The 20,889-nt window shown below is 45.5% G+C and overlaps 1 protein-coding gene across 1 annotated transcript; it reads right to left on the bottom strand.

Annotated features, from left to right (window-relative positions):
* Window positions 1–470: 470 nt before the first annotated feature.
* On the bottom strand, window positions 471–3,649 carry LOC123094011 (uncharacterized). Its single transcript, XM_044516093.1, has 3 exons — window positions 2,384–3,649; window positions 1,496–1,602; window positions 471–720 (listed from the first exon to the last, which is right to left on the bottom strand). The coding sequence occupies exons 1-2, from the start codon at window positions 3,513–3,515 to the stop codon at window positions 1,529–1,531; spliced, it is 1,206 nt and encodes a 401-aa protein (XP_044372028.1). The 5' UTR covers window positions 3,516–3,649; the 3' UTR covers window positions 471–720; window positions 1,496–1,528.
* Between the last annotated feature and the right edge of the window lie 17,240 nt (window positions 3,650–20,889).

Here is a 20,889-nt window from a genome sequence, read left to right as displayed (position 1 = left end):
GCATGTTTAGAAAGGCCCTCTCAGCCCACTGGCGATGGGCTCCTGTGTGTGGGTTCCACCCGGCCCCTACCTCGTGGCCTTTGTGTGCAATTTTTGGACCAAAAAAAAAAACGACACGTCCGCTAGGAATCAGCGTACAACAAATGACCGGATAATATCTATTTCTCCGTTTCTAAATGTAAGTCTTTTTAAAGATTTCAAATGGACTACCACATACAGATGTATATAGACATATTTTAGAGTGTAGATTCACTCATTTTACTCCGTATGTGGTCACTAACTGAAATCTCTAGAAAGACTTATATTTAGGAACGGAGGGAGTACGTGGCAATGGCCTTGCGCCAAGATCCGTGCACGTGCAATGTTCGGCGATGAGGGTGTTCGCTGGCTCTTGCCTCCTGGCTACATCAGCTACCATTTCCATATTAATTTGATGACATAGTATCAGTAAATTGAATGACACTTAATAGTAACATGCAAATAAGCATAGTACTCACTCATCATCAATTCGTCACGTGTCTCATACAAATAAGTTTCTCTCAAGGGAGTTAAAGATGTGGATGCATCCACCTTTTGCCACGAAGGGATGAGCGTGGGTTACTTAGTATGGAGTCCGAACAAACATCAAAATCCCAAAACCCAAACATCTCCAGATTTTCCGCAAAATCCGAGTCCCACCATCACCCATCACGCATCAGCTACTACTTGATTGTTAGAAACCTGAGGATAGACACAAGAAATTAGGCACATGTAAAAGAATGAGCCATAGAAAGGAAAAAAAAAGATATAGAAAATCAAAGCATGTCCTTTTCAAAAGTGAAATGAATAACGAGTTATCATCTGGAATGACATGCATGTCTTGACAGCGGGACTGCTGCGAAGAAAATGGTCAATTGGACACTAGGATGACACTTCAGGTCTCAAAACAATGTATTGCCAAATTTATAGTTCTGTACTTTATGTCTTCATCAGCTAATCATGCCCGCGAGTACAAAACTACTTCTTCCAGATAATGGAAGCTAGTTCAGAAAACACTATACTCCTAGATGAACAGTCCATCCTAAAAAAACATGTTTGTACATTTTAGCAGGTTTACAAATTGGTAGCACAAGACTGTACAACTGGAGGAACAAACTTAAGTAGCTAACATTCTACAGAGATCTGTGCCATTTAAAAATTTGAGCATGTGTATTTAGCAAATAAATACTAGTAGTTCCACTGCAACACTAACTAGAACTTTAACCATTTACAGGCTAACTTCAATGACGACGACATTTTTTTACTGGAGGATGATGATATATAAGTATATAACTATATAAGGCAACACATACTAATTGTAATTGGCAAAAGGAGCAGAACATTATCGCAAGATCATAAAGTGCATGGAATGAATAAGAGATATATCTAAGAAAATTCGAAATCCTAAACATGTGAGTGGATGACATACAGATAATAATGGATCATATAGAAGCATCAGCTAAGAGATAGTTAGTACCCAGAGACACATTGACTGGTAACTTGGCACGCTTCATTTAGCGTGATGTCTGTCTAAACGAACCAGAACATCTGCCAAAGTCTTGTTTTTCGTGACAGACTTCTTACCTGAAAATAGGTACCTTTCATCAAGGTACAAGAATTTGAACAGAATAGTAACACGAAACAATTCATACTTACAATATATCTCTGCATTTTATATAAGAATTAGGCTAGCAACCAGAAGCTAAAATCGTACAAATTACCACGTAAATATTTGTCAAGAAACTCTCTTTGACCAAGACAATACCTAACTTTATTAGAATGTCAACTATAGAACATGCAGTGTATTAGAAATTTATAAACAACAGATAACTCTAATCATGTTTTAGCCTGGAAAATTTACTTGAAACAAATCACCAAAGAAGGCTGCTGCCACTTCTCAGCATTAACTAGCAGTCAACTAATGATTCAATTGTTTAGAGCTTTAGAGCAAAGCTATTGCCACAGACATGTTGGATTTGTCCCATGAAAATCCCCATATGAACTCCATTTGAGAAATAGTTACAGAAAAGAAGTGGACAGCTTCATAACTGAGAATACGTTGACTATTATATAGGAATAACCTAAGCTACAGTGTACCAGGACAAGGAACATAGCTCTAAAAATTGCTGTTCAAGATAATTTCTATACGACCAAGGCAATAGCTAACATGATTGGAAAACCAACAGGTTGAAATGCTCGAAGAGACATTTGGACAAACTAGAAGCATGCCCCAAGAACACAACAAATGTGGAACACAAGGGGCCAAACACACATGAATTAGACTAAGCAAGTAAGCATATATATATGGAGTCTCATCAACACATCTCTTTTTTCAAGAAATGTGTCACTGTGAATCTGTGATCACCTGGAATCGTGCTTGATCGAAGAAATGAGGGGAGCACACAAGGTAGATAGGAAGTTGTTGCGGACTCGCTCGGAGGAGACATGTCAGTAGGTATTGCAGTACTCTCAATCATCCTCTTCCTGGACATGTCGATGCTGAAATTAACTCTGTCCACGTTGAGATGCAGCAGGTTGGTGTCCAGTGGATCGACAGCAGCAACCAAAGGCATCTCCTTGGCATTACCTCCACTAGGCAAAAGATCAACCGACACCTGGTGCTGCAGCGTCCAGCGGCCGCTCTCGTCGTCGAGCGTGAAGGATCTGATATGGAACGGGTCGACCTCGGCAAAGAGCAGCCTGCCGGCGCTGACCCCCATGTGGCGGTGCTTGATAAGCTGCCTCATTTCGTTCTCGTCCAGTTGGTCAGGAAGCATGCTGTGTGCCGGCAGCTCGACGGGGCAGAGTTCAGGCCGGTCGCTGAACGGATCGACGCAGATGGCGCCCCAGCTCACGTCCACCCACCAGAGCCGGCCTCCGAAGTCCAGCACCTCGTGAACCATGTGCATTCGCCGGTGAGGCGGCATCGGGGAAGGCAGGACCAGCTCGTTCCATTCCCCTGTCTCCGAGGAGAACCGGCGCAGCAGGAAGCGGCGCCCGCCGTCGACCTCGGTGAGCTGAGCAGCGGCATACCTCTTGGGCGGCCCGTCGGCGCCGTAGGCCTGGGTGAGGATCCCCATGCCGTCGGTCAAGGTCTCGTCGGCGCCGTCGAAGTCCGGGAGGCGGAGCAGCTGGCCGGTGACCGGGTTGCAGACGAAGCGCGCGAACCTCCGGTAGAGGAGCTTGAGGTCATGAGCCTGGAGGCGGCTCATGTGGGTGTCCAGTAGGAGGAAGCCGTGGCCGCTGGCGGCGAGGACGAGGCCGCGAAACAGGCTGACGCACTCGGGTTGGGGCGGAAAGGGGTCGATGTCGAGGGCGTGGCTGGGCACGGAGACGAAGGAGACGGACGGCGGCGGGGCGAGCGAGGACGACACGCTCCCCGTGGAGTTGGACCCCTGGGAGACCCGGTACATCATCGCCCAGGGAGGGCGCGCGGCGGCGGTGGAGAGGGAGCGGCCAAGGCGGCCGGAGACGACGGCGCGGAGAAGGGACAGCATTTTGGCGGCGGCGGATTTGGTGGGGGAAAGGGAGGGGAGGAGCGGAGAGGCCGAGAGGGAAGGCGAGGCAGCTCTGCCTGGCTGTGGCTGGTTCACGAGCAGTCGAGCACTGGTTCCCGCAGCTCTGACCTCCCTCTGACAATCAGGCTTTCTTTTCCACTGTCAGTGAGACGGACGGCCTATTGGCTATTGGTTCCTCGCGTGGTGTATCCCAACCGGCCAACTTTGTGGACCGGCAATGCTTCCTTCCCACAAGCCCCGTCTCGTCGTGGTTATTGAAGGAAAGATTCAAATTGGGGAGAAGGGCTCGGCACATCTCCACCAAATGCATCCGTCCGTGGACTCCTTGAACTCCGGGAGGCGGAACAGCTAGCCAAAGACGTGATTGCAGACGAAGCGTGTGAATTTGCGGTAGACGAGCTGCTAAGGGGCGACCTTGAGGAGCACCTCGACGGGAAGGTCCAGGCCGTGGGACTTGAGGGTGCCCAGGAGGAGGAAGCCGTGGCCGCTGGTGGAGGAGGTCACCCTGCCTCATTTCCGCACCATTGATTGAGCCCTGCCGACGCAACTAGCCCCCCACTTTAGTTATTTTATATATGTATTAAGTCGTAGTGCGATTCATTTTCCGCCTCTGTATATGAATGAAATGTCGGTTGATGAATCGTTCGTAGTTCTAATTCAGTGAGTCATTTTCAGTTTTTTTTTTGAATGAAAGGGGTTGCCCCCCCTGCCCCAATTTTATAGATTGAAGCAGAAATATATTTGAATGAATCTGCATGTTGTGCTTGGTTGGGGAATTGAAGAAGACATAGTTAGCCAATGACATACGGGTGCCACATGCAAGGAAATTTTGGAGGTTGTATTACATCGATTCTTAGTTTGCACATATACTTTGAAGCCTCCATAATTTTAAGGAAAATCCAATTCCGTAAGTGAACCTTAAAATGGTGACACGTGGCAATTTCCATGACGCACAAATGCACAATGTTCGCTCTCATGCCCCCTCTCAGGAAACAACTCAATCGTTTGGTTCCATACATCCTCCCGAGGGAATGACCCGTCTATAGCATGACACCCTCGTATCACGTAGCATGAAAATTACTGGAAGTATGTATGGCAACTGCTCTGTATAGCATGGAATTCTTACACATGTGACATGTGGACAACTTTACCTTTGTCATAGCCTAACAATTTATCTCTAGCACGTCATGGTAAATCCCTAAAATACGTTGGCAATTCTCTCTGCTGCGGTGTGACAAATCTCTGAAACGCATGACAATTCTTTCTGATGTAACATGACAATTATTTTCTTCTTAGCATGGAAAATCTCTATGTAATAGCACGACAAGTCTCTATATTATAGCATGGCAATTCTTGAACATTTCTCCTGAAATGACTTTTTTAGGGAGCATTCTCTGGTGCCGTCGTTAACTCAAATGAGCTTACCCGAGGGAATGTTTATTCGTGCCAAGGTCCTCTTTATAAGGAATGTTAGCTCCCTATTAGCATTCATTTTTGGGTCTGTCTACGGTCTCAGTCGACTGAGACTTCGCGAAGTCTCTGACGTCATCAGTACCAGATTTGGCCCGTTTTACCTCCCTCCCTGTTGGGTTTTAATTTCCCCCGTGATGGGCTTGTGGTGTGGGCTTTGTTTGTTTGTCATTTTTAGAGCAGTGATGACCGTACATATGAGCAGGTGTGGAGGCACACACAGCACACAAACAAACTTTGTGCGCCTCATATCATCGCACTATTTTATGTTTCTTCAGAAAAAAAATGGTGTTCAGAGCTAGCTAACTGAACCATGTTGTCCACTGTTCGTGAAGTTGTTCAGAGAAACTTATAGATGTTTCAGACCTCTTCCTAGTTTCAACAAGAGTGCATAAACATGGTTCACTTTGATAGTTAACCTCCCTGCCCCTTAATTAGCTAGTTAACAAACTTCACGTATTAGCTAGTTAAAACTTCAGCAAAGAGTACAGAGCCACGGCGACGTAGCTAGTTAACTTTCTATGCTAGCTAGTTAATTTCCTGTATCAACTACTCCCTCCGTTCCAAATTACTTGTCTTGGATTTGTCTAGATACGGATGTATCTAGACTCATTTCAGTGCTAGATACATCCGTATCTAGACAAATCTAAGACAAGTAATTCGGAACGGAGGGAGTAGAACTCACCAAAAAAAGATGACTATCTATAGAAAAAGGTTACAAACCAGTGTAGCAACTTCTTCAAAAGAGCAAACCGTGACACAGTTCTACATGATATCTCTCTCTCTAACTCTGGATCTTCAAGGCACTGATCTCTGCCTTCTTCCGTTGTTGTCGTTTCAGGGGCCTTCCTTCATCATCCATGTCAGTGCCCGTGCGCTACTGTATTCACAAATGAATATGAGACAATAGTGTTGTAAACAGAGAGACTGGACAACATAAACAAGGCAGAAAACTAAGGATAGGAACCGGGCGGACATTATAGCCACTTTCATTGTGAAGTTTAGACGCGATGACCAAAGGTACTTTGAACTTTTTGGCAAATCAGACAGTTTTAGTTCCTTTCATCAATGGTTTTTGCCGCAAAAATAATAATAATAAACACCAGCACATATCACATGAACAGAATGGAGGTAACAACGGAATTGACGACAACAAAACTTAAAACAGTTAAAATAAAAACAGGTTATATGCCACATGTTGGTTGTCAAAAAACTTTTTATTAGGATACACAGGACAAACAAACCACACCAGCTACTATATATTGTGCACAAAAGAGTACAGACTTGTCTAGGTCGCTTCAATAAGGGCGTCTACTGCCATCCGACAGTCCAGGATTTGGGAGTCAGTTTTTAGTAGCGATTTGTTATCCGTTAAGCCTAAAAAAACCTGACTACCGAAAAACAGGGGCACCGTCCTGAACAGCCACAACCATACCAGCTGAAAAAATGCTGGATTACAATGTAAGTGATAAAAACATTTGAACTAGAATGTGCAACTAAAAAGCAAAATCTTGGAAACTTCACAAAAAGTCTAACAACAAAACCATTAGAAATGAACTTTAACACAAAATATGCTCACAGATCCTCATATATTCCCGAGAGTGTGTTGTGATCCATTGTATTTAGCTGACATGTTCTCAACTCTACTTCAGGAATACACAAAAATTTAGTGATTGCTTGTGTTAAAAAACAGGACAAAATGAACAGCAAAATAATATAGTGCACACACGCACACACGCACACACACTCCCGCCGCCCACTGACAAAACGAAAATGTCAGTCCAGTCAAGGCGCAACACTTGCAGGTGTAAGCCTAATGTTGGACATGCAACTACCAATCACCCTCTCTCGCTCCTCTCCCGCGACACACTAACAAAACAAAATGTCAGTTGCAGTCGTTTGCTAGACATGCAGTTGCAGCCAGAGCGACACTTGTAGTTGGAAGCCAAGTGTCAGACATGCAACTGCACATCACCTTCTCTCGCCGCCCACTGACAAAAACAAAAACATCAACTGCAGTCAGGGCCGAAAATTATAGTTGCAAGCCTATTGTCGGACATGCAACTACCCCCTCCCCCTCGTCGCCTACTGACAAAAAAAATGTCAATTGCAGTCGGGGGTAACACTTCTAGTTACAAGCCTACTGTCAAACACGCAACTGCCCCCCCCACCCCACCCCTTGAAAAAACATCAGGCGAGTTGCAGTCAGCAAGGAGACATGCGGTTGCAGTCAGGAATGACACTTGCAGTTGCAAGTCTAGTATCAAACATGCAACTCCCGCCTCCCACTTACAAAACATATGTCAAATTGCATTCGCGTGCGTGGGCATGCAGTTGTAGTCGGGTGTGTAGGCATGCAGTTGCAGTCGACACTTGCAGTTGCAAGCCTACTATTGGACATGCAACCCCACCCCTCTCCTACAGAAAACACAAGCTCGGTTGTAGTCATGTGTGTAGGCATGCAGTTGCAGGCGAGGACGACACATGCAGTTGCAAGCCTACTATCGCACATGCAGCTGCCTCCCCCCTCTCCGACAAAAAGCAGTTGCAGTCGGGAGGGAGACATGCAGTTGCAAGCCTACTATTGGACATGCGACTCCCCCCTCTCCCGCCACCCATTTACAAAACAAATGTGAGTTCGATTCGTGTGTGTGGGCATGAAGTTGCAGTTGGACGGGTGTGTAGGCATGTAGTTGCGGGTCAAGGGCGACACTTGCAGTTGCAAGCCTACTGTCACACATGCAACTCCCCCCCTCTCCCGCCACCCATTTACAAAACAAATGTGAGTTTGATTCGTGTGTGTGGGCATGAAGTTGCAGTCGGTCAGGTGTGTAGGCATGTAGTTGCGGGTCAAGGGCGATACTTGCAGTTGCAAGCCTACTGTTACACATGCAACTCCCCCCCGACTGTTACAAGAGTCGAGGGCAACACTTGCAATTGCAAGTCTAGTATGGGACATGCAACTCCCGACCCTCTCCTGACGCCCACTTACAAAACAAATGCGATTTGCATTCGGGTGTGCGGGCATGCAGTTACAGTCGGGTGTGTAGGCATGCAGTTGCGATTGAGGGCGGCACTTGCAGTTGCAAGCCTATTATCAGACGTGCAACTCCCCCTTGTCTTTGACAAGAAACAAGACCAGTTGCAACCGGGAAGGAGACTTGCTGTTGGAGTCGAGCACGACACTTGTAGTTGCAAGTCTTGTATGGGACATGCAACTCCCAACCCTCTCCCACAGCCCACTTACTAAACAAATATCAGTTGCATTCAGGTGTGTGGGCATGCAGTTGTAGCCGGGTGTGTAGGTATGGAGTTGCGGTCTACGGCGACACTTGTAGTTGCAATCCTATTGTCCGACGTGCAACTTCCCTGCCCCCTCCCCCTCTTCAACAAAAATACAAGGCCAGTTGCAGCCGGGAAGGAGACATGTATTTGGAGTCAATGGTGATGGCGACACTTGCAATTGCAAGTCTAGTATCAAACATGCAACTCCCACACCTCGCCCGATGTCCACTTACAAAACAAATGTTAGTTGCATTCGAGGTGTGGGCATGCAGTTGCAGCAAGGGTGTGTGGGCATGCAGTTGCAGTCGAAGGCGACACTTGCAGTTGCAGTCGAGGGCGGCACTTATAGTTGCAAGGCCGATGTTGGACATGCAACAACCCCCCTCCCCTCTCCGACAAAAAACACAAGGCTAGTTGCAGTCAGGTGTATAGGCATGCAGTTGCGGGCGAGGGCAACACATGCGATTGCAAGCCTACTGTCGGACGTGCAACTGCTCCCCCTCCTCTCTGACAAAAACACAAGGCCAGTTGCAGTCGATCGGGAGACATGCAATTGTAGTCTAGGGCGACACTTATAGTTGCAAGCCCTAGTGTCGGACATGCAACTCCCTCCCCCTTCCTCCCGCCTACTTACAAAACAAATGTCAATTGATTATAGTTTGACTTATCTAATTTCAGTTCAGATTCACCTTATCCCCCCCCCGACCCCACCCCCTTTTATAGTTCAAATTCGTATTACGTACTTGGATTCTTACTTGTACATATCCAAAAAAATCTAAAAGGAACAAACAAAGATCACATGAACAAAAAAGAGTTAAAAATGAAAAAAAAGGATACATACCATGCTCCCAATTCAACATGTGTCCTCGTGGGGTGGTGCACAAATGGCGAACCTATGAACCCATCACGTAAACAACTGCCCTTGGGGAAGGCTGGTCCAAGTAGAAGAAAACCAGCTGATCCTTCTCCAACTTGTTGTCTGCAACAAACTTCCTCCAACCACTCCCATACATTGCACTCTATCTGCGCCCCTTGTGATTACAGTGTACGTCCGTTTGTTTGCCTTGAACTTCAGCCTATCTCCTGTCATCTCCTGTCAGGTTGTTGAAACGAACCCTTTCGTTGCATGGCACAACCTGTTCTGTTGAACAAAAAAGCAAAAACCCAAAAAATGAAGTAAATAATCATTGTAAAAAATTAGAAAGCATCCTAATGGTTATGAAAAAAATCATGGCCGAAAAACTGAAGTAAAAATCCCTATTATGACAGTAAGTGTGTTTCTCCTCTTTAGCCACACATGCAGAGCTTAACAAGCCGGACAAAAAAAAGATTGTAAATACATCAATAATCAAAAGATCATGAACGTGCCTGTGCATTGAGCACTGATATAAAAAAGAGAGTCAAGCTGCTACAACCTAAAATTTAGTCTAAACTAGCATATATTACTAGGCATGACTGAACAAAACAACAAAAAATAAAAAAGTCTACATGAAATGAGCTACAAATCAGAAAAATGACAACGACAGGAACAAGCAACAAAAATCTACAAGAAACAACCTGCATGGGTTTGAAAATGAACATCAAACCGTGAATTCTATTAAATCTGCACACTCTACATTCTACATTCTACCTGGGTCAAAAATGGCTAGAAAGAAAGAGATACACTGAACTCTTAAAGATGAACCAACCATATTAGTGCAAAAACATACAATTACAAAGAGAAGACTGCTGTTAGTAAGTAAAACGCTAATAAAATCACAATTTTTTTTGCTGTTGCTAGTTAAATCATGGCCATGGTTTCTAGAAGTAAAGCCAAGCTGCAAACTTTAATAAATGATCCCTAATTTTTTAGACTTGTAAACTCCCTATTATGGCAGTAAGTGTCTTTCTACTCTCTAACCACACAGGAATAGCTTGACACGCTGGATAAAAAAATTCAATGATTCAATGTAAACAACTACCTAACTAGGGGCTCCCCTCTGCTTCAAAACTCATGGAGAAAAAAAAAGGTCAACCTTCAACAATATAGTCTGTGATGATGAGTATAAACTAAAAAATAGTATCAGAAAATGAAAAAAATCAAATAAAAAAGAAACAGAGGCTTTTGAGTTACCCTTGCGTTTTTTAACTCCTTCCAGAGATACATGCTGATGCCGCTTCCCCGGCTCTCGCGGTTGCAAGGGCTCAGACAAACTCTCAAACCATCTCCTGTGCACATAAAAAAAAGGGTCACACATAAATTTGTGCTAGTGAGAGGCATACATATTCAGGTAATGATTTTAGTGAGATATAAATTTGTGCTAGTGAGAGGCATACATACATATTCAGCAAAAAATCTGAGAGAACAAATAAACATGCCCTACAACATGAATTGGATATAAATCATTATCTCCTACAGTCATAAGTCAATCTTGAGTCTGCATCATGCATTAGACAGAATCAAAACAAGTGGAGAACTAGCATGCACAATGTGTAACTAGCAGGTACAGAAATATGCGTAATTGTGGGCTGAATACCGTAACACAGACCCCGTGCATTCAGTTTGGGACCCCTGAAACTAAATTCTAGGATATCAAATATCCATTCTCTCTCTCAGTTTTCCACTTATGACACACACAGAGTAAGAACAAAACAAATCTGGGTTCTGAATCACTATTGGCGCAGCAGGTCCTTGTGCTGCAAAAAGCCTACATACATTCAGGCCAAATGAACCATGGCTACTACAAACATATTTAAAAGAAAAACAAAACCAACCACAACATGCTCTAGACAACATGTAGGAGATCAAGTTGTCAAAAAAAGGAAAAACGAATGGCTAACAGAGGTTATATACTAACAAAAGAAAGTAAAACTTATAGGAAGCCTAAAAACACATACTCCTATCTCTACAGAGGGAGCAAAGGGGAGCACTGCGTGCTACTGCAACTCGACACCTAACCCTCCTTTGTTACTTATTAGGCTCATTTTATCCGACACACACCGTAACTAGTACTAATCTGTTTCCTCGGCGCAGCGGCGTCAAAACAGTGTCAGGGGGAAGAGCGCAAAAACAATCTGAACAAGGATGGAAGTTACAGAAATGGAAATTCATTTTCAGAACGTGACTGAATCTAGCTAGAAGCAAAGGAACCATTTCATTTCTTAAGCACTCTCAAAACCAGGCTCGGTTCTTCACTAAATGATCTATGTGTTTCTTCTAGGACAAGGAATAACTCACTCACCCTCAGCCGGGGACATTGCTAATCGACAAGGGAAACGTGATTGAATGCTCTCTTGAAGCAACTTCAGACACAAGGGGAACGCAAAAAGAAAACTGAATTGAAGAGAGGTGCCTCATAAACAGAGCTTTATTTATCGTGGTAAGTGATTCTAGCTACAGGCAATGAACTGGTTCCATCCTCAATCACCACGTCGACGTGCCGATCGACGCAGTCAGCGAGAGACACTATTATGCATGAACGCACAAATGAAAATCTTTAAAAAAATTATAAACTCTGGGGGCAATTCTCTGCTTGAAACTACTAATCAAAAACTTGATACAAACAAATAAACATGCCACTGCTAGAGAGATAAGTTCAGTAAATCATTTATCTTTGATTCCGGAGAAATAGATATGAAACATGCCACTGATTCATAGGGTTTCAGCAAAGAAAAAACTGGAAAAAAAAACATGCCACTCCTAAATGATAGGTTCAGTAATCATCCTCTTGTTTTCCCCAAAGAAATGATATCAATATCCTACTGATTCGCAAAAGGTTTCAGCAAAGATCTGAAGATAAAAATCACACACAGAAAAGGGGACACCCCTACATGCCACAGCTTGAAGAAAAATGACACGAAAAGAATTGGCTAAAATCCTGGAGCCGATTATATGGTTGAAGCTATTAATCTACACTTGATACAAACAAAAACGACCCAAATCTCCTTAGATCTACGGTGTAGCAACAACAAACAAACAAAAACAGATGGAAAAAGAAGGTAGGGGAAACTTACTCCACCAGCAGCGGCCATCCTCTCTCGTTGGGCGTGCAGCACGTCAATCTGTTCGTTGAAGAAGCCTTGGAGCTCGGCGTCTCTTCTTCCCCTGCGGAGTTCTTCCGATTTGAGACTAGGGAATGGAGAGAGACAAAATGGACTGAGCGCTATCTGTCCCTTCCTCTCTTTAATGCGGCCAAAAAAAGAAAAGAAGAAAGGACAAAAGGCCCGCCCGAACACTTGCCCAGCCCCACAAGCAAAATGCTCACGCGGGACCGCGGTTCGACAAAAAAAACAGGAAACGGGCCGGTCCGCGCTTTAGACAGGCCTAAAGAAGGGACAAAGCGCCCCAGCGTGAATCTACAAACAACCAAAGATCGAACGGTTGGGCAGTCGACTGAGAGTGTCAGTCGACTGATTTTTAGCAGTTCCGTTCATTTTTTAACGATTGTCTCCATTAATTCTTAAACAACATAAATGTTTTCTGTCTCAAAACATGAACTACACATCGAGTAAATATGAAACTATTTTTGTGAAATATAAAATTATTATTTTTAATTTGGTACTCCCCCAGTTCCATAATTCTTGTCGTGGTTTTAGTTCAAATTAATTTTTCACCTGGGGGGGGGAGGGGGAAGTAATCCTCCCCACCTGAATTGTATTCATTTTGCCTATAGGCTTTGTAGGGTAAAACATGACAGGGTTCAAGTGAACGAGAAGTATAGGGGCACAGGTAGAAGAGATAAAGAAAAACAACACATGGCAAGGGGGACACATGTCGAGGGGGGCACAACACAGCAGGGGCACCTCTGCGCGCTCGAACTACAAAGGTGCCGAGCAACCGAGAATGTACAATACCGTGACACCACCTGTGTCATGGAGTACATTCAAAAGGTCACGCCAGTCCGAGACGACACTAGGGCACCTGTGTGCCACCAACGTTGTCGTAGTCGAAGGGCATCACCAAGCCTTAAATTTTTTTTGAATATATTCAAAAAAAATTCATATGTTTCTAAAAATACATGGACATTTGATAAATGATGCTTTATTACTTATAAAAGGTTTAAGCATTACACCCGGCCTCTACATAACTAAGATGCACACAACCATAACCAAGTCCAAGTTCTAAAAAATCAAAAAGGTGGGATACAAATAATCATGTGGAGACTATATATGTTGGGGAACGTTGCAGAAAATTAAAAATTTTCCTACGGTTTCACCAAGATCCATCTATGAGTTCATCTAAGCAACGAGTGATAGGAGTGCATCTACATACCCTTGTAGATCGTGAGCGGAAGCGTTCAAGAGAACGGGGATGATGAGTCGTACTCGCCGTGATCCAAATCACCGATGACCAAGTGCTGAACGGACAGCACCTCCGCGTTCAACACACGTACAGAGCGGATGACGTCTCCTCCTTCTTGACCCAGCAAGGGGAAGGAGAGGTTGAGGAAGAAGACTCCAGCAGCAGCACGATGGCGTGGTGGTGGTGGAGAAGCAATACTCCGGCAGGGCTTCGCCAAGCAACCGCGGGAGGAGGAAGAGGTGTAGCAGGGGGAGGGAGGTGCCAAGACTCAGGGTGCGGCTGCCCTCCCTCCCCCCTCCTTTATATAGGCCCCCAGGGGGGTGGCCGGCCCTAGAGATGGGATCTCTAGGGGGGCGGCGGCCAAGGGGGGTGGAGTGCCCCCCAAGGCAAGTGGAGGCGCCCCCTCCCCTAGGGTTCCCAACCCTAGGCGCAGAGGGGGGCCCAGGGGGGCGCACCAGCCCACCAGGGGCTGGTCCCCTCCCCACTTCAGCCCACGGGGCCCTCCGGGATGGGTGGCCCACCCGGTGGTCCCGGTACAATACGGGGTGACCCCGAAACTTTACCGATGGCCAAAACAGCACTTCCTATATATAAATCTTCACCTCCGGACTATTCCGGAACTCCTCGTGACGTCCGGGATCTCATCCGGGACTCCGAACAACATTCAGTAATCACATACAAGTCTTCCTAGTAACCCTAGCGTCACCGAACCTTAAGTGTGTAGACCCTACGGGTTCGGGAGACACGCAGACATGACCGAGACGGCTCTCCGGCCAATAACCAACAGCGGGATCTAGATACCCATGTTGGCTTCCACGTGCTCCTCGATGATGTCATCGGATGAACCACGATGTCGAGGATTCAATCAACCCGTATACAATTCCCTTTGTCAATCAGTACGTTACTTGCCCGAGACTCGATCGTCGGTATCCCAATACCTCGTTCAGTCTCGTTACCGGCAAGTCACTTACTCGTACCGTAATGCATGATCCCGTGACCAAACACTTGGTCACTTTGAGCTCATTATGATGATGCATTACCGAGTGGGCCCAGAGATACCTCTCCGTCATACGGAGTGCCAAATCCCAGTCTCGATCCGTGTCAACCCTGTTGGGGAACGTAGCAGAAATTCAAAATTTTCCTACGTGTCACCAAGATCTATCTATGGAGAAACCAGCAACGAGGGGAAGGAGAGTGCATCTACATACCCTTGTAGATCGCTAAGCGGAAGCGTTCAAGAGAATGGGGTTGAAGGAGTCGTACTCGTCGTGATCCAAGTCACCGGAGATCCTAGTGCCGAACGGACGGCACCTCCGCGTTCAACACACGTACAGCCCGGTGACGTCTCCCACGCCTTGATCCAGCAAGGAGAGAGGGAGAGGTTGAGGAAGACTCCATCCAGCAGTAGCACAACGGCGTGGTGGTGATGGGGGAGCGTGGCAATCCTGCAGGGCTTCGCCAAGCACCTGCGGGAGAGGAGGAGGTGTCACGGGAGGGAGGGACGCGCCAGGGCTTCAGGTGCGGCTGCCCTCCCTCCCCTCCACTATATATAGGGGCAAGGGAGAGGGGGGAGGCGCAGCCTTGCCCCTTCCTCCAAGGAAGGGGTGCGGCCAAGGGGGGGAGGAGTCCATCCTCCCCAAGGCACCTCGGAGGTGCCTTCCCCTTTGAGGACTCTCCCCTTTTTCTTATATCTTGGCGCATGGGCCTCTTGGGGCTGGTGCCCTTGGCCCATATAGGCCAAGGCGCACCCCCTACAGCCCATGTGCCCCCCCCCGGGGCAGGTGGACCCCCCGGTGGACCCCCGGACCCCTTTCGGCACTCCCGGTACAATACTGATAAAGTGCAGAACTTTTCTGGCGACCAAAATAAGACTTACCATATATAAATCTTTACCTCCGGACCATTCCGGAACTCCTCGTGACGTCCGAGATCTCATCCGGGACTCCGAACAACATTCGGTAACCACATACAAACTTCCTTTATAACCCTAGCGTCATCAAACCTTAAGTGTGTAGACCCTACGGGTTCGGGAATCATGCAGACATGACCGAGACAACTCTCCGGCCAATAACCAACAGCGGGATATGGATACCCATGTTCTCTCCCACATGTTCCACGATGATCTCATCGGATGAACCACGATGTCAAGGACTCAATCAATCCCGTATACAATTCCCTTTGTCTAGCGGTATTATACTTGCCCGAGATTCGATCGTCGGTATACCGATACCTTGTTCAATCTCGTTACCGGCAAGTCTCTTTACTCGTTCCGTAACACATCATCCCGTGATCAACCCCTTGGTCACATTGTGCACATTATGATGATGTCCTACCGAGTGGGCCCAGAGATACCTCTCCGTTTACACGGAGTGACAAATCCCAGTCTCGATTCGTGCCAACCCAACAGACACTTTCGGAGATACCTGTAATGCACCTTTACAGCCACCCAGTTACGTTGTGACGTTTGGTACACCCAAAGCATTCCTACGGTATCCGGGAGTTGCACAATCTCATGGTCTAAGGAAAAAATACTTGACATTAGAAAAGCTTTAGCATACGAACTACACGATCTCTATGCTAGGCTTAGTATTGGGTCTTGTCCATCACATCATTCTCCTAATGATGTGATCCCGTTATCAACGACATCCAATGTCCATAGCCAGGAAACCATGACTATCTATTGATCACAACAAGCTAGTCAACTAGAGGCTCACTAGGGACATATTGTGGTCTATGTATTCACACGTGTATTACGATTTCCGGATAATACAGTTATAGCATGAATAAAAGACTATTATCATGAACAAAGAAATATAATAATAACACTTTTATTATTGCCTCTAGGGCATATTTCCAACAAACCCAACAGACACTTTCGGAGATACCTGTAGTGAACCTTTATAGTCACCCAGTTACGTTGTGACGTTTGGTACACCCAAAGCACTGCTACGGTATTCGGGAGTTACACGATCTCATGGTCTACGGAAAGGATACTTGAGCTTGGAAAAGCTCTAGCAAACGAACTGCACGATCTTGTGCTATGCTTAGGATTGGGTCTTGTCCATCACATCATTCTCCTAATGATGTGATCCCGTTATCAACGACATCTGATGTCCATAGTCAGGAAACCATGACTATTTGTTGATCAACAAGCTAGTCAACTAGAGGCTTACTAGGGACATATTATGGTCTATGTATTCACACGTGTATTACGATTTCCGGATAATACGGTTATAGCATGAATAAAGACAATTATCATGACTAAGGAAATATAATAATAACCTTTTATTATTGCCTCTAGGGCATATTTCCAACAGTCTCCCACTTGCACTAGAGTCAATAATCTAGTCACATTGTGTTGAATCGAACACCCATATAGTTCTGGTGTTGATCATGTTTTGCTCGCGAGAGAGGTTTAGTCAACGGATCTGCGACATTCAGATCCGTATGTACTTTGCAAATATCTATGTCTCCATCTTGAACATTTTCACGGATGGAGTTGAAACGATGCTTGATGTGCCTGGTCTTCTTGTGAAACCTGGGCTCCTTGGCAAGGGCAATAGCTCCAGTGTTGTCACAGAAGAGTTTGATTGGCCCCGACGCATTGGGTATGACTCCTAGGTCGGTGATGAACTCCTTCACCCAAATTGCTTCATGTGCTGCCTTCGAGGCTGCCATGTACTCCGCTTCACATGTAGATCCCGCCACGATGCTCTGCTTGCAGCTGCACCAGCTCACTGCTCCACCATTCAACATATACACGTATCCGGTTTGTGACTTAGAGTCATCCAGATCTATGTTGAAGCTAGCATCGACGTAACCCTTTACGACGAGCTCTTCATCACCTTCATAAACGAGAAACATGTCCTTTGTCCTTTTCAGGTACTTCAGGATATTCTTGACCACTGTCCAGTGTTCCTTGCCAGGATTACTTTGGTACCTTCCTACCAAACTTACGTCAAGGTTTACATCAGGTCTGGTACACAACATGGCATACATAATAGATCCTATGGCTGAAGCATAGGGGATGACACTCATCTCTTCTTTATCTTTTGCCGTGGTCGGGCATTGAGCCGAGCTCAATCTCACACCTTGCAATACAGGCAAGAACCCTTTCTTGGACTGATCCATTTTGAACTTTTTCAAAATCTTATCAAGGTATGTGCTTTGTGAAAGACCTATGAGGCGTCTCGATCTATCCCTATAGATCTTGATGCCTAAAATGTAAGCAGCTTCTCCAAGATCCTTCATTGAAAAACACTTATTCAAGTAGGCCTTAATGCTGTCCAAAAGTTCTATATCATTTCCCATCAAGAGTATGTCATCTACATATAATATGAGAAATGCTACAGAGCTCCCACTCACTTTCTTGTAAACGCATGCTTCTCCATAAGTCTGCATAAACCCAAACGCTTTGATCATCTCATCAAAGCGAATGTTCCAACTCCGAGATGCTTGCACCAACCCATAAATGGATCGCTGGAGCTTGCATACTTTGTTAGCATTCTTAGGATCGACAAAACCTTCCGGCTGCATCATATACATTTCTTCCTTAAGATTTCCATTAAGGAACGCCGTTTTGACGTCCATCTGCCATATCTCATAATCATAGTATGCGGCAATTGCTAACATGATTCGACGGACTTCAGCTTCGCTACGGGAGAAAATGTCTCATCGTAGTCAACCCCTTGAACTTGTCGATAACCCTTAGCGACAAGTCGAGGTTTATAGATGGTAACATTTCCATCCGCGCCCGTCTTCTTCTTAAAGATCCATTTGTTTTCTATCGCTCGCCGATCATTGGGCAAGTCTGTCAAAGTCCATACTTTGTTTTCATACATGGATTCTATCTCGGATCGCATGGCTTCAAGCCATTTGTTGGAATCTGGGCCCGCCATCGCTTCTTCATAGTTCGAAGGTTCACCGTTGTCTAACAACATGATTTCCAGGACAGGGTTGTCGTACCACTCTGGTGCGGAATGTGTCCTTGTGGACCTATGAAGTTCAGTAGCAACTTGATCCGAAGTACCTTGATCATCATCATTATTTTCCTCTCCAGTCGGTGTAGGCATCACAGGAACATTTTCCTGAGCTGCACTACTTTCCTGTTCAAGAGGTAGTACTTCATCGAGTTCTACTTTCCTCCCACTTACTTCTTTCGAGAGAAACTCTTTTTCCAGAAAGGATCCGTTCTTGGCAACAAAGATCTTGCCCTCGGATCTTAAGTAGAAGGTATACCCAATGGTTTCCTTAGGGTATCCTATGAAGATGTATTTTTCCGACTTGGGTTCGAGCTTTTCAGGTTGAAGTTTCTTGACATAAGCATCGCATCCCCAAACTTTTAGAAACGACAGCTTAGGTTTCTTCCCAAACCATAATTCATACGGTGTCGTCTCAACAGATTTAGATGGTGCCCTATTTAAAGTGAATGTAGCTGTCTCTAGAGTGTATCCCCAAAATGATAGCGGTAAATCGGTAAGAGACATCATAGACCGCACCATATCCAATAGAGTGCGATTACGACGTTCGGACACACCGTTACGCTGAGGTGTTCCAGGCGGCGTGAGTTGTGAAACGATTCCACATTTCCTTAAGTGCGTACCAAATTCGTGACTTAAATATTCTCCTCCACGATCTGATCGTAGGAACTTTATCTTTCGGTCACGTTGATTCTCTACCCCATTCTGAAATTCCTTGAACTTTTCAAAGGTCTCAGACTTGTGTTTCATCAAGTAGACATACCCATATCTACTCAAGTCATCAATGAGAGTGAGAACATAACGATATCCTCCGCGAGCCTCAACGCTCATTGGACCGCACACATCGGTATGTATGATTTCTAACAAGTTGGTTGCTTGCTCCATTGTTCCGGAGAACGGAGTCTTGGTCATCTTGCCCATGAGGCATGGTTCGCATGTGTCAAATGATTCATAATCGAGAGACTCCAAAAGTCCATCAGCATGGAGCTTCTTCATGCGCTTGACACCAATGTGACCAAGGCGGCAGTGCCACAAATATGTGGGACTATCGTTATCAACTTTACATCTTTTGGTATTCACACTATGAATGTGTGTAATATTACGCTCGAGATTCATTAAGAATAAACCATTGACCATTGGGGCATGACCATAAAGCATATCTCTCATATAAATAGAACAACCATTATTCTCGAATTTAAATGAGTAGCCATCTCGTATCAAACGAGATCCAGATACAATGTTCATGCTCAAACTTGGCACTAAATAACAATTATTGAGGTTTAAAACTAATCCCGTAGGTAAATGTAGAGGTAGCATGCCGACGGCGATCACATCGACCTTGGAACCATTCCCGACGCGCATCGTCACCTCGTCCTTCGCCAGTCTCCGCTTATTCCGCAGCTCCTGCTGTGAGTTACAAATATGAGCAACGACACCGGTATCAAATACCCAGGAGTTACTACGAGCACTGGTAAGGTACACATCAATTACATGTATACCAAATATACCTTTAGTGTTGCCGGCCTTCTTGTCCGCTAAGTATTTGGGGCAATTCCGATTCCAGTGACCCTTCCCCTTGCAATAAAAGCACTCAGTCTCAGGCTTGGGTCCATTGCTTGACTTCTTCCTGGCAACTGGCTTACCAGGCGCGGCAACATCTTTGCCGTCCTTCTTGAAGTTCTTCTTTCCCTTGCCCTTCTTGAACTTGGTGGTTTTATTGACCATCAACACTTGATGTTCTTTCTTGATTTCTACCTCTGCTGACTTCAGCATTGAAAATACTTCAGGAATAGTTTTCACCATCCCCTGCATATTGTAGTTCATCACAAAGCTCTTATAGCTCGGTGGGAGCGACTGGAGGATTCTGTCAATGACCGTCTCATCCGGGAGGTTAATGTCCAGCTGGGACAGGCGGTTGTGCAACCCAGACATTTTGAGTATGTGCTCACTGACAAAACTATTTTCCTCCATCTTACAGCTGTAGAACTTGTCAGAGACTTCATATCTCTCGACCCGGGCATGAGCTTGGAAAACCATTTTTAGCTCCTCGAACATCTCATATGCTCCGTGTTGCTCAAAACGCTTTTGGAGCCCGGGTTCTAAGTTGTAAAGCATGCCACACTGAACGAGGGAGTAATCATCAGCACGTGACTGCCAAGCGTTCATAACGTCTTGGTTCTCTGGGATGGGTGCTTCACCTAGCGGTCCATCTAGGACATATGCTTTCTTGGCAGCTATGAGGATAATCCTCAGGTTCCGGACCCAGTCTGTATAGTTGCTGCCATCATCTTTCAGCTTGGTTTTCTCTAGGAACGCGTTGAAGTTCATGTTGACATGA

This window comes from Triticum aestivum, chromosome 1B (assembly GCF_018294505.1).
Source record: "Triticum aestivum cultivar Chinese Spring chromosome 1B, IWGSC CS RefSeq v2.1, whole genome shotgun sequence".
Classification (NCBI taxonomy): domain Eukaryota; kingdom Viridiplantae; phylum Streptophyta; class Magnoliopsida; order Poales; family Poaceae; genus Triticum; species Triticum aestivum.
Note: the sequence above shows the minus strand (reverse complement) of the source record. Positions and strands in the feature narration are given on the sequence as shown.